Source organism: Glycine soja, chromosome 18 (assembly GCF_004193775.1).
Source record: "Glycine soja cultivar W05 chromosome 18, ASM419377v2, whole genome shotgun sequence".
NCBI lineage: Eukaryota > Viridiplantae > Streptophyta > Magnoliopsida > Fabales > Fabaceae > Glycine > Glycine soja.
The window spans coordinates 157,937-171,129 of NC_041019.1; the positions used below are offsets into that span (position 1 = coordinate 157,937).

At 33.7% G+C, this 13,193-nt stretch overlaps 2 protein-coding genes across 2 annotated transcripts; one reads left to right on the forward strand and one right to left on the reverse strand.

Moving 5' to 3' along the window:
* The first annotated feature begins 313 nt into the window (after window positions 1-313).
* Window positions 314-2,956, forward strand: LOC114394817. Its single transcript, XM_028356490.1, has 6 exons — window positions 314-402; window positions 461-677; window positions 979-1,034; window positions 1,124-1,219; window positions 1,297-1,477; window positions 2,516-2,956. Exons 1-6 carry the CDS (start codon window positions 314-316, stop codon window positions 2,636-2,638), a joined length of 762 nt encoding a protein of 253 aa, XP_028212291.1. The 3' UTR covers window positions 2,639-2,956.
* A 1,069-nt stretch (window positions 2,957-4,025) lies between these two features.
* Window positions 4,026-12,277, reverse strand: LOC114394542. Its single transcript, XM_028356154.1, has 14 exons — window positions 12,110-12,277; window positions 11,834-11,941; window positions 10,781-11,668; window positions 10,356-10,456; window positions 10,134-10,248; window positions 9,815-9,892; window positions 9,556-9,648; window positions 8,990-9,073; window positions 7,706-7,804; window positions 6,706-6,768; window positions 6,216-6,246; window positions 5,733-5,779; window positions 5,452-5,510; window positions 4,026-4,634 (listed from the first exon to the last, which is right to left on the reverse strand). The coding sequence occupies exons 2-14, from the start codon at window positions 11,906-11,908 to the stop codon at window positions 4,415-4,417; spliced, it is 1,953 nt and encodes a 650-aa protein (XP_028211955.1). The 5' UTR covers window positions 11,909-11,941; window positions 12,110-12,277; the 3' UTR covers window positions 4,026-4,414.
* Window positions 12,278-13,193: the final 916 nt, after the last annotated feature.

Consider the following 13,193-nt stretch of genomic DNA (forward strand, 5'->3'; position numbering starts at 1 on the left):
ACCTAATAAAACAAGACATGTTTGAATATAAAAAAATCTCCAAATAATTATGATTACAGGACACAGCTGAAGGCATTGATTCCCCTATGGTGGCAGATGATTGTCTAAATTTGACCGGTGCAAATCTAGACAATAAGAGGTGTTGTTCACAACCCATGCTACTTGTTATTTATTTTCTTCTTGGGAAGTTGGGCATTCAATTGAATTAGTTTCAAAGACACGCATTCTGGTTTTTTTATAGCCACCTAATCATTTCGGTGGTTCTTTATTATAATTTGCTTATAAAGATTAAAGGGTATACTTTTTCGTTCTTATGTTGCAGCAATTCGAACTTGATAATAAGATTGATGAAATGAAGTTGGTTCTAAAGTCTCTACAGAATCTTCAGTTTACAGTCAAATGGTAAGTTCAACTACTTTCACTCACTTCAAATACTTACTCATCATGTTCCCTTGTTCAGGTTTGAAGTTGTAGAGCAGATTGAGTATGCATTCATGGAGCTAAAAGTGCTTGCATTCGGTGAGAATTGCATTAGGTTGTCGTTGCAGACTTATATGCCAACATTTGTGGGCATTTCCTACCTACCGAGAGTTGAAGCTACCGTTGATACAGCTGAACTGAATCATGAGTTATTAATTGAAGTTTTTGAGGGAACTATGAGGTCAAAGAATGTTCAGGTATCAAAACAGATCATTATCTTAATTTGACTTGCTTACGAGGAATCTATTTCTAATTTTCTATTCATGGTACTGTTTCATATTTTGAATGTGATCCTGGTATAACACAGCAACGTATTTGCCTTTTTCTTTCTTAATCTCCTTTAACTTAAGTTTGTATTGTTGGACGTTTTTATAGGCTACCATTTCTTTATGCCTTAACGGCATATAAAAAACTTTAATTTGTTAATTTAATTTAGCAGTTTTACAATCCTTGCTATCTTTAGATGATTTATTATTATGTTTTTGGTATTATTTTTAGGTTTTTCCAAATGATATATATGTGAACGACATTGTTGATACTGCAAAGTTTGTCAGGTTTGCCATGTCCTCATTTTTTTTCTTAACCATGGGTCCCAGATTCCTTGTGGCCACAACTCATGCCCTGACATTCATTTTCCGTACAGCAAGTCTTCATTGCAGTGGTTTATACAGAAAGTGCAAGATAGAATTATACTAAGCACACTTAGGCATCTTGTAGTAAAGGATGCTAATAAATCAAGGTGAGACTGTTTCGCTTTGATGTTCTTAAATTTGGATTATCTTTTAGTGTTCTCTTTAAATTTTTGTCTCAAATCAGATATTCGCTTGAATACTTGGACAAAGATAAGACTATTGTGGTTCATATGGCTGGAGGAATCGATGCGTACATAAAATTGTCACTTGGTTGGCCTATATTTGTTTCTCCATTGAAACTGATATGTATAAAGGGATCAGATGATTTGAAGAGAACTTCTCTAAGTTTTCGTTGCAAAGTTGAGGTGAGAGAATTTCAATATGTATCAGCTATAAAATTTCTATCAACATTTTTCCTTGTGGTTTATGGATATGTACAGGCATTCTCAGTGTGGCATCAGGGTTTTAAGCTCAAAAATGTTCATACTTAATTGTTTGCTGAAAACCTATTGAAATTCCAGAGTAGCTTAGTCCTACATGTATTCTTCATTTCTTTTGACAATAACAATAAAATTAATTCAGTGGCATAGCCAATGTTAGTCTGAATGCTGTAATTTTTCTCCTAAAGTGTCTATATAATAAGACAGCTACCAACTAAGAAGTAACATAAAAGGCCATTGGGCCTATTATCTAACACCATTGATGTTTAACTTATTAATAAAAGAAACCCGAAATGGGTGACTGTCTCCTACATACAATTATCTGTACTGCAAATGCAATCATGTCCCGAACATTTGGGGATAACTGCAATTTAATGAGGTCCTGTTCGAATATTATGGAGAGCAAATTTTTGTATGTCCACAATGTTTCAAAAATATGATAATCAGTGTTTACAAAATTGATAAGACAGCTACCAGCTAGTATCAGTTTCCTCCCAGGAGTTTACAAAATGGTACTTGAATCCTTTAATCAGTGTCAACTTTGCAGTCTGCACTTCGTACCTTACAATTTGGAACACTAGATTCCTAGGTCTTTAAATTCTTGTATTTAAGTTGTATTTTTAGTATTACATTCTGAAAATTATAGGGTATATGAATTCTGATTTAATGTGATGTTAGGGAACGTGTTTTTGAAATACTTAATGAGCGGTCTTTCACATGCACCTCCCTGATAGATCTTTGACAGGCCATTGTTTGGTGGTGTCTTTTTTAAAATTTTCCAATGATGATGCACTTAATCACTTGTATCATGAATTACAGCGGTTTGGCACCGAAGATATTTTCTCCTCATCCCATGTCTTCATTTTGCATTGAAGTGTTATTCTGATCATGACCTGATTTGACAGTATATATGATAGGAAGATTTCCATGCTGACTTTCAATATTGGGCTATTGATTTTTCAGAAGTTGGCCAATTCTTTAGATACCCATATTCGGCAGAATATATCAAGTTTCGTCGATGCAGTTGAAGAAGTACTTATGGAACAATTGCAGCTTGATCTTCGGGTCGGTGATAATTCAGGTTAAGGATATCATCATATTTATGATGCTAATTGTAGATATACCTCTAGAACCTTTATCTGTGGTTGAAATATTGCTTCATGTGCTGAAACTCGTATTCTACTGGATGGAACAAATGTTATTAATGTCTTCTAAAGAAGATTTTATGCAATTTAGACATGAAAGTCATGCCAAATAGGTATATATAGCTTCATGTGGAGCAGAAGGGTCTCAACAGTGAGTCCAGGTCCCCATAGGAGTCCCTCACCTCGCAATATTATATTTCTGGCTTTAAGCCTAGTTTGGCCTCCACCCTCTTCTGTCAAGTGACCATTGACTTTTCACCTGATCATCAATTATATTATTTATATGCACTTTAGTCTAAGGGATCCATGTGTTGTGTTGTGTACACATGCGCTTGAATTTTTCTTTGAGCTCGGTCGTGTTGTGGTCGCTGTTTGTGATACGGAAATAGGTACTCTGGTCCACACAACGACAGAGACCATCGTGAGTGTGGATATATATTTTATTAACGGAAGAAGAGAAAGTGGGTAGATGGAGCTCACATACTTGACTTCACTATTCTGAGAGTCACAAATTGGTTAAATTGAAGAGTAATTCTCAATTATGCCATTTATTAGATCTTGAATCTTGATGAACTTTTTTTTTTAAGCGATTCATCAAAAAATAAAATTAATAGTTCTAACAACCATGTGTGGTCAAGTTGGCAACTGGCCATGTCTGTGAATTTCATTTTTATCTGCAGCATAGTGGTTCGGATTTCAATAGAAATACATATTTTTTGGAATACATTAGACGCCAAATGGGGATTAAACCACATGACAACTAAAAGGTTTTTTTCTTCTGAAAAAGACTTATTTCATTTCACATAAAATACCAGAAAAAATAAAAGAAGGGATACTAACAAAATTAAAAGTTTAGCTGACGAGTTCAATTTCATTCCTTTTCTGACTGTCCCTTTCATCGTCTCAATAACGACTGTTCTATTTTTTCTTAATTATCTTTGATTTAAACTTGATATTAAACACAAATCTTCTATTAAATGAAAAATATTTTGAACATAATTTTATTAAATAAAACAAAAATAGTTAAATATTTACTTATATTTAAAAAAATGAGTTTTTTTCTTATAAAAGAAAACGGAGGAAGTATATAATAAATAGTTGACAATTAGGCAACTAAAAGAAAAAGTAAAGTTTGCTTCTCTTCTATCAACTACAGTAACATATTGCCAAACTCGTAATTAAAGTATATATTTTCCCCCATCTTCACACATACATTTTATATCTATTAAATTCAATTGCAATTAGTTGTCTTTCAAAAGTATCTACAAAAGCTCGTTTTCCATAAACAAAATTTGTTATTTGTCCCTTATTTTCCACTGCGGTGCTCCGGTGGCAAACGGATCATACTATATCATAGAAGACCAAACCATCAATGAGTTTATTGAAGGATTAGTTTGCAATACTATAAGTTGAACCACCACAAATTTTTGGTACAAATTGCATCACGCAAATACATTCTTATTATTTTGACAGTGGAAATTGTACCGAGCACTTTTGGCGTGGCATGCATGCAACAAAATCAAACATAATCATCCTCATGAAATATTTCTTCTTCTTTTTCTATATATTCAAAACGCCTACAGGCAGGGCAGAGTCCGTGGCAGCAGTGTTTGGATAATGTCAACTTCCAAACTTTCAATCATGGAAGTTAAATTTGCTGTGACCATATTAATCTCTCTTCTAATTTTCATGTTAGCACATGACAATCTGGAATGACTCATACATTCTGATTGAGAGGAACTGTCGGTTCAGGTACTGGATCTTGGTTACCTTCACTATCGGATGGTTGGGATTCATGTTTGGCAGCAGCCTGCAACACCCGGTTCTGAACATCTGATGATGATGGTGATGTAGGTAATCCTAAGCCATTTGATTCTAATTTTCCAGCAGCCCATGAAAATGCTTGAGCTCCAAGTCTAACAGGAGAAAGCAACAACCTTTGAAGGACAAAATAAGACAATCAGGTCAAATTTTGTAATAGATGACAGAGTAAAATTAGTTGACATTATTGTTAGCTGGTATTTTTTGTTAGCTGCTATTTCCTAATCTAAACCACATCTTTCTAGACAGAAGATTGATTATTTATTAAAAAAATTTGTTTTCCATTCTTCTGGGAGAGAATTATATTATAGATGTAATAATATCAGACTGATCTCTTCTCCCCTAATTTTTTAACATGCTTGAGTTGGGCACTGGTATATAGCAGTTTAAAGGTATTTGGAACAAACACCAGCCAGATTGTAACTCTATCCTAGTTACAAGTTTCAAAGTGTATTATTCATATTTATGCACAAGTCACGTTTAATATCTTATTTATCAGGACACAATAAAAATTTCTTCCATGTATACTATGTTCCAATAAAAATTTTCTAGGTATTAGCAAGCAAAGATATTTGTCATTCTCAACAAAAATAAAAGAAACAGTCATGCCTAAAGAGTTGGTTTAGCTACACGAATTCCAAAATGAATAGTGTTTAAATATATATGTGTCTCATGCTCTATGTTCATGTATACTGTCTAGGGGGGCATATGAACACATTTTCTGATCCTTTCACATGTCTAAAATCATGGCTTTTGTGTCTGTGCAATAGTTAACATGAAAAAGACGATTGTGACAGACCTTCCATGAATGTTAAGATAACTTGCGCAAAACTGAAAATATATGACATGGTCATAAGATAATATTTAAATTACTAAAAGGCTGTCTACCTTCATGATTATATGACCAAAATATCCATCATGAAGTATACTTACCTCACATCTTGTTTTAGATCTTCTGACTTTTCATATGAAGAAACCCGCAAATAGATGGTCTGGTATACAGTGAACCATTGGTAAGGAAATGAAAAATCTCTGATGTTATTGACCAAGAGATCATAAAACATGACAGAACATGAGAATTTCCCAGCACACAAATATTATGAGCCGGCCATGTGATTTCCAACATAAGTGGATATATAAACTAAACTCTCACTGAAACTTTTCAAAGAAACAATTTGATTGAAAAGCACTTGCTGAAAGGAAAATAAACATACCAAACCGAGGCCAAAAGCACCAATCAACTGTAATGTCTTCTCCCATTCTGAGACAAATTGATTGTGCTTTGTCAGATCAGGAAAAATAAAAAAGCCTCATCCCACTTGAGGATGATGAACAATAAAGTGATGGAAGTCTTTAGGTTTTCATTAAAAAGAAATCATAGACATTGAGTCACTCATGCATGATGTTTGATGGATTTAGAGCTTCAGTTTAAGCCACTGAACCAAAATGAATTTGCATATACGATATAACCCCTTAATATAGTGTGAGAAAAAGTAGACCAGTCACTAATCAGCTTCACAAAAAATCTATGTTTGTAGGCATATACACGCAGAGGCACCTATCAAAATGAAAATAAAATTCTACAACCGCTGGCTACCGCCATAGAATTTGGATGTAACCCAAAAATTTAAGTTTCAAATTCTTAGGTCTTAACAAATTGATAGTTTATGAAAGGTTATCAAAGAACACGCACGCACCTAGTAATGCATAAAGCCCTGCAATAAGTACCTGAGTCAAAAGTAGTTGCATTATTAGCAGATAATAAAATTGAAAGCAATCATGTAACTATTTCCAAATCACATAAAAATATGAAAGAAAAGATTCCTTCATGATATCAAGGAAGTAGACAAAATATTTATTTAAGATTATATTGTCTATTACACGGGAATATTTAGTTACATACATATTCAAGAAGCAATAAGTAAATTACTGAAAATGTTAGAACAATGGAATAAATCAAATAACTAGAAACCCATTATCAAATTCTCCCCCCCCCCCCCCCCCTACTCAACCCAAATTGCTCCACTGAATATTGTTTTCTACCCTATAGTGGTGTTATACATATCATGTTATAAACACACGAACCTTATTAAATTGACTTAATAGCTAACATAGAGAAATCCAACCAAATTGACAAATAACAGTTGGAAAATCATGAAGATGCCATTCAAGTAACTTGACACTTACTGTACCATAACCTAAAAGTTGCCCAGGAGAAGGACTAACATCCTCCAGAATTGCTTCAGCTTCCTGTATATGTACCGAAATGCATGTGCATCAATGAAAACCCAACATATATAATCAAGTTAAAGTTTCTCTTTTAACCTTTTATATGTCTTCAAAATAAAAGCATAAACACAGAAACAGATGGGACCCAGGACACAATAAAGAAAGAAACCAACAAAAAGCAGTTAGAGTAGTTACAGAATTAGTTAGGTAATAAAGAGTAGTGAAAGAATTGGTTAGGTAGCTGGCTTGAATAGTAGGAGGGGGTAAAAGGGGACTCCTGGAATTTTAATATTGGAGAAACCCGCACTAGCTCGGTTGTAAAGGGAAAAACCTTGGAAGGAGTATTCTCTTTTTTCTCTGCTTGTCATTCGATCCATCATCACAGATGCATTCTTTAACTTTCTCTCTTCTCAGTTTTCTAACCTCTCTTAAATTTCAGGTTCTGTTTTCGGGTTTGTAACTGACACACACACAGAGGAAGCCTTACAAGAATAAATAGAAAGAAGGCTGGCATAAATCTTAATTATTCAATACAATGTCAGAGATAAGCATCTACTGGATTAGAAAATTATAGTTTCACATCTGTCCTAAAAGAAGATTTATAAAGCAACTGCATTCTTAATAAAGTCCTAAATAAATGCAATGGGGCTACTTTAAAGTTTACTAAAATGAAATGCAGAATCATACATGGTTGCAACTTTTGTGTTAATTTTCAAAAGACAGACAACGAAACTGGAAGACAAAGGAAGCAAGCCAATGGCTTACTGTAGAAATCAATTTGGGGATTTTAGGCTTTTAGCCAAATGATTAATTTACAACAAGGAGCTTAAAGTCATGGCTGAAGCACCTAAGTAGCAGCACCATTACCTAACCTAGAGTTTTCATCCCATTATTTTTGGATACTCAAGCTAACAAAATTGGTAAAAATACAGATAAACAACAGTAGTTCGACGAATACCTCATTGAGTATGGAAAGTGCTGTCTCAGGTTTGAGTTCCTTGATGCGGAGACCTTGTTGCATCCAAGACTGAAAGCCACCTTGAACCAAGTATGGATTCTGTAATATCATACACAGGTTGTTAATTTTCTGATACTCCATTATATGGATTTGATTTCAAAGTTGGTGATTAAGTGGATTGTGCAGAATGTATCTGTTAGTCAACCTGGGCAATACAAACCACCACTAAGGCACAGACACTTGAATTAAAAGAAGCTGTCTTTATGTCTATGACATATCTGACAATCGGCATTTGTGTTGACTAGGAAGGACTAAGTGTTAGTTTGAACATATACAAGTTAGGGCATCTGGAATTCAATCAAATTCTTTTATTTTTTATTTTTCTCATTTACAGTTTCAAGCAATCAAAGACTCATGTCCTTTGCTGGAGTATCATGAACTAGCTCATAAATCATCATATTATAACCTCACAGTATGAGTTCAATCCATTTTCATTCAGAACTATCCAGTTATATTTGATATTGATGATAAAGACACCGCTAAGGTTGAAATCAAGCAGAAACTAACAGAGAGTAGAGTTATGTGGAATAGTAGGAGTACATTTGCCAGAAATTTTCTCAATTATCTTACTTTTCCTCCATGGCAGCAAGGACAGGTCTAGAGGGGGCTCGGGATTTTTCGTATATATACATATATATTTTTAAATTAGTTAGTATAAAATTATGTAAAATTAATTGTGCATGTTATTATAATAATAATGGTTAAGGTTAGTTAATGTAAAACTGTATAAAATTAATTGTGCATATTCTTATTGTAATAACGATTAAGGTTAGTTAATGTAAAACTAGTTGTATTTGTTGTTATTATTGCAATAGTTAAAGTGATAACTAGTGTCAAATTGTGTAAAACTAGTTGTATGTTTGTTGTTATTATGATAATGGTTAAGGTTATTATCATTTAAAATAAAAATGTTTTAATTTTATATGTAAAAATAGTAAATTATTAGAAATTAGACATTTAAACAATTATAAAGGAAGGAAAAAGAAATTCAACCCCCCTTAATAGGTTTCTAGATCCGTCCCTACAAGACAGAGCTCTTCAACCCCAACCTTTAAATACAAAAGTTAATTTCGAGGATTCTATATCAGATATGGAAGCGGCATAAACTGTTCTGTGTTACCTAGATCCCAAATTTCGTTGTACAAAGCTAAACTGAGCCAAGAATTTTATGTAATATATCAGTAGTTTTGCAGAAAATATCTCAGCAGGTATTGAAAGACTTGCCTTGAGCCCAATTTTCCTCAAGGATCTTGCAATGCCTTTAGAACGAGTACCATCAGCATCCAACACTATAACCCTGGAACTGTCCTATTGGCCAAAGAAAATAAGATTTTGAGACATCATTTCTCATGCCAATTCCTAATCACATTTAAAAAGTATTTGGCTATTGGCACACAAACTCAACGCATTGAATATGTGACTATCTCTTACCGTGAACTTTTACCTATTGTGAAAGATGCAACATATCTAGGCACAAGCACTTTAAAAGCCCCATTTAATGTCCTAGAAAAAATTAAAATGATGAAACTGCCAAAAGACAACGCTTATTTTATAAATACCATATAACTTTAGCAAGTAGTTATTGATATCCCTTTTAAGGTTCAATACTTTCACACCATAATATTAAAATAGAGAGAGAAATTGAAGGGCATGTATAAAATACTGCTTTGCAAAGAATGTCATGTAGAAGAAAATCTCAAAAGAGGAAAAGTTTCTGGGGTTATTCCAGGAACTTTCACGTAATTTTATTCAGAACAATAGACCCTATTCCAAGATACAAAGATAAACACCTTAACCATCTTCAAATTTCGAATAATAGCAGCAATCAAGGAATCATCAAGTTCTCTACCACTCTTCAACAACTTGCGTATGGAGCCATCAACCTGAGAATTGCATAATATGTTATATTAGCAGTAGACAGATTATAAATTAATTGTTAATCCATCTAACAAGCAACCAAGAATCAGGATTTGATCCATTTAACAAACTTAAGGTGTACCACAATTATCCCAGTCACATCTTCTAAACATTAGTGTGCTTTAAACCAACCTCAAGAGGAGTTATACTTGCATAACGAAACCTAGCAGCCCGTCGGAGATCAGGAATGCCATATTTTTCTCGCATTTCCTGCCAAAAAAGAGCAGTAATTCCATTGGTCAATTTTGATATCAAAATAGTTAGCCAAACAAATGTAAAAAGATAGGAAAACTTCCAAAACATGAGGAGACCATAGTTCGAGTTTGGAAGAAGTGTTGAACAAAAATAGAATGGGTATCAAAACACAGGGATAGTCAGACTTTACCTTCATAAATTATACAAATGTTTTTCCTGCTATGAATAAAATCCAGAAAAATTAATCATAACTTGCCTCAGAACGGACATCAATAAGTGCAGCATTTGCATCCTCGGCCAAAAGCTCAAAAGCTGATTTAGGGGACAAATCTCCTGAGTAACCTCCATATGTCCACAACCAATAAAAGGCCCTGCATATCTATGCAATCTATTACAGAGAGCATTTGTGATTGCAAATTTTATTCTTTAATAGACAAATAACAAAATTTTACTTTTGAGGAAGGAGAAATTCACATACCATAATGTGGCTGAAGAGCCTAAAAGAACAACAAATGGAATGATTGGGTCATTTGGATCCAAGCCAAGACTCTTCTCCAATGAATAGACAGCCATGTATAACTGCCGATGGAGCATAAATTGTCACAATACGTAAATAGACTAGAAACAGCTAACAAATTTAAAATGTTTGTGAAATAAAACAGCAAATTGAGAGCATGGATTCAGAATATTTCAACCACCAATAAGAGCAAAGAACTTCTTAAGCAAAGCTGATGAAAAATCACCCATGAAGAAAATGATTTGACTCAACTTATTTGATAATTCAAGTCAAGTTCAAACAAACATTAACCAATATGAGATTTCAAGGGAAGTTAAGACTTAGAATCAGGTAAAGTTGAGAGTAAAGTATCTTATTGAAACGTCTATGTTTCTGTAAAATGTTACCCTTTGAGTTGCAGACCCAACTGGCCTCAAGATTTCTGTTGCTTTATCTTCATATACATTGACTGTATCCCTAATTCCTGCTGGAAGGAGCTCCTTTGCTGAGCCATATAGGTAGACAACATATGAAGCCCCACTTGTTAGAGAACTCTCTACAACTATAATTGTGCGGCGCAACACATCAATAGCCACAGCAGGTGCTTTATTTGTGACTCCAGTCAGCTCACTTGAAAAGCTGGTTAACTTCTTATTTGTTAATTCCCCTGTTTGATCAACAGAAGAAAATGCCTTACTAAAAGCATTATCTACAGATTTAGTAGCAGTTTTAACAATAGAATCTACAAAAGAAGTAGCTGTATCCAGTGAGCTTCGTAAAGCATTTTCTCCCTTATTGATTGAGGCACTGAATGATTCATTGATTCCGGCAACAAGGTCTCCAACACTTGCTTTTGTACTGACTAATGATTCATTGTCCACATTAATTGAACTAGGACTTGGTGCAAAGTTCTCTGGCATTATATCAGCAGTCGATAGTGTTTCTGGTTGTGCTGGTGTCACTAATGTGTTAGATCCTTCAGTTACCTGTTCTGCAAAATCTGCAAATTCATCAGGCACAGTAGATAGATGATAATATTCCATGTGTCTGACTTCCCCATCACTCAGAGAATGATGCCCATCTGTTGTCACTGGTAAATAATCCCACGTGCTTGTAAGGTATCCCGGTTCACTTGTAGAAGAAAAACTACCCAATACTGTCTTTGTAGCTTGCACTGCAAATGAATTTCTCAGTGAATGAGTTCCATATTGTGAAGCCAAATGCACACCTTCTTCAGCCACACATCTGCTCTCAAGATCCTTTCGAATGGGGTGCAATCCCCCAAACAAGGGAATCTGCAGGAACAAGATCAAATTGCCTCAAGAAAACAAAAACTAACAAACAGTGATAGATAAATAAAACTAAAGTATTTCCATCTCAGAGATTTTTCATTGATGGGTATGATGATTGATGAACAAAGCAGAAGCACAGAACATCGATAGAAGACTGAAGAAATTGACCTGGGAAGATGTGGAATAACGTGGGGTGGCTGAGCAAACAGGCAACATTCTCATATTGATGATCACTGAACACATCAATCAAACATAACCCGCAATCATCCTCTTCCTCTGCATAAAATCAACACATGAATTTGTTATTTTACAAATTGGAGTAACGAGAACCATGATTTTCAAAACAAAATGTCATTGTATCAAAATCCGATATCAATTTTGAGTTTCAGAATAACAAGCATCCAATCCAAATTAATACAATGTGTAAAAATGGAAGGCACTGACCTTAGCTCCTTTGCGTTTGCGTGTTCTTATTGTTAATTTGTTGTTTGAAATTTGATTGAGCTTAAGGTTTATTTAAAAAATATCTGTGGAATATTTTGGTAGATTATCCAAATGGAAAGGGAGGATATGGTGGAACACGCCCGGCTCATCCTATTTGCTTTCTCGTTTTGTCTCTTATGCACCATAGACACCACAGAAACTCACGTCACACATGGATCACTCGTTTTGATGCCAAACAATTTTACTAGCTGGATTATTTTGGTATGCTTTAGAATTTCAATAACGTTTTATGTTTAATATATTTTTAAGGATCGTTATTAGTAGTGGCAATCAAGTTCCAAATCCTGAACTATTTCTCCTATAAAATTTTGTGTTTGTTGTGAAATATAATTGTTAAGGGACCAAAATTCCATTTTATCGTTGAAAGTTGTAACTTAATTTTAAAAAATTATCCAAACTTTAAGGGGAATTTAGTAAGAGACATATAAATCAAGATGTCTACTCTCTAGTTACGGTTTATAGGTTTTATGTTAGTCACTAAATTTTTAACCATATACCCAATTGTATTCTTGTTTCTATGTTGATCAAAATGCTATAAGTATTTTACTTTCAAAAAATAAAGTGATGAGTGATACTATCATAAATGATCTCAAATTTGACACAATATTTAATTTTTTAAAATTATGTTTTTAATCTTTTATTTTTTACAAAATTCATTTTTAGTTGATCATCTTTTCACAAAATTTACTTTTGGTCTCTTGATTTTTAGACCAATCTTTATCTCTCAACTATGTTCATTATTATTTTTAGTCCTTACCATCAAATATCATTATATTAAGAATGATGTGATAGTCACATGACTTATTATTTGGACTACTAATTTAACTAACAATCACATTATAAAATGTTATTGGTTTAAAATATTTTCTAACAATTTTATGGAACTACAAATTTTTTGACCGTGCAAAACTGCCAGAAAATAATTTGAAACCTTGAAGAAGAAAAAAATAAAGATGTAGTAAGTAAAATCAACAACCTAAAATACACAAATTTACAAACACTTAAAACTTGCAACACTGAAACT

Excerpts from the sequence above, each read along its gene's own strand:
- LOC114394817 (XM_028356490.1), top strand. The coding sequence starts at position 314 with ATGTTGCAGCAATTCGAACTTGATAATAAGATTGATGAAATGAAGTTG. Across the intron at positions 403-460 it reads CTTCAGTTTACAGTCAAATG|GTTTGAAGTTGTAGAGCAGA; the intron begins GTAAGTTCAACT and ends TCCCTTGTTCAG. Across the intron at positions 678-978 it reads TGAGGTCAAAGAATGTTCAG|GTTTTTCCAAATGATATATA; the intron begins GTATCAAAACAG and ends TATTATTTTTAG.
- LOC114394542 (XM_028356154.1), bottom strand. The coding sequence starts at position 11,908 with ATGTGTTCAGTGATCATCAATATGAGAATGTTGCCTGTTTGCTCAGCC. Across the intron at positions 11,669-11,833 it reads GTTATTCCACATCTTCCCAG|ATTCCCTTGTTTGGGGGATT; the intron begins GTCAATTTCTTC and ends TTGTTCCTGCAG. Across the intron at positions 7,805-8,989 it reads TGAGGAAAATTGGGCTCAAG|AATCCATACTTGGTTCAAGG; the intron begins GCAAGTCTTTCA and ends ATGATATTACAG.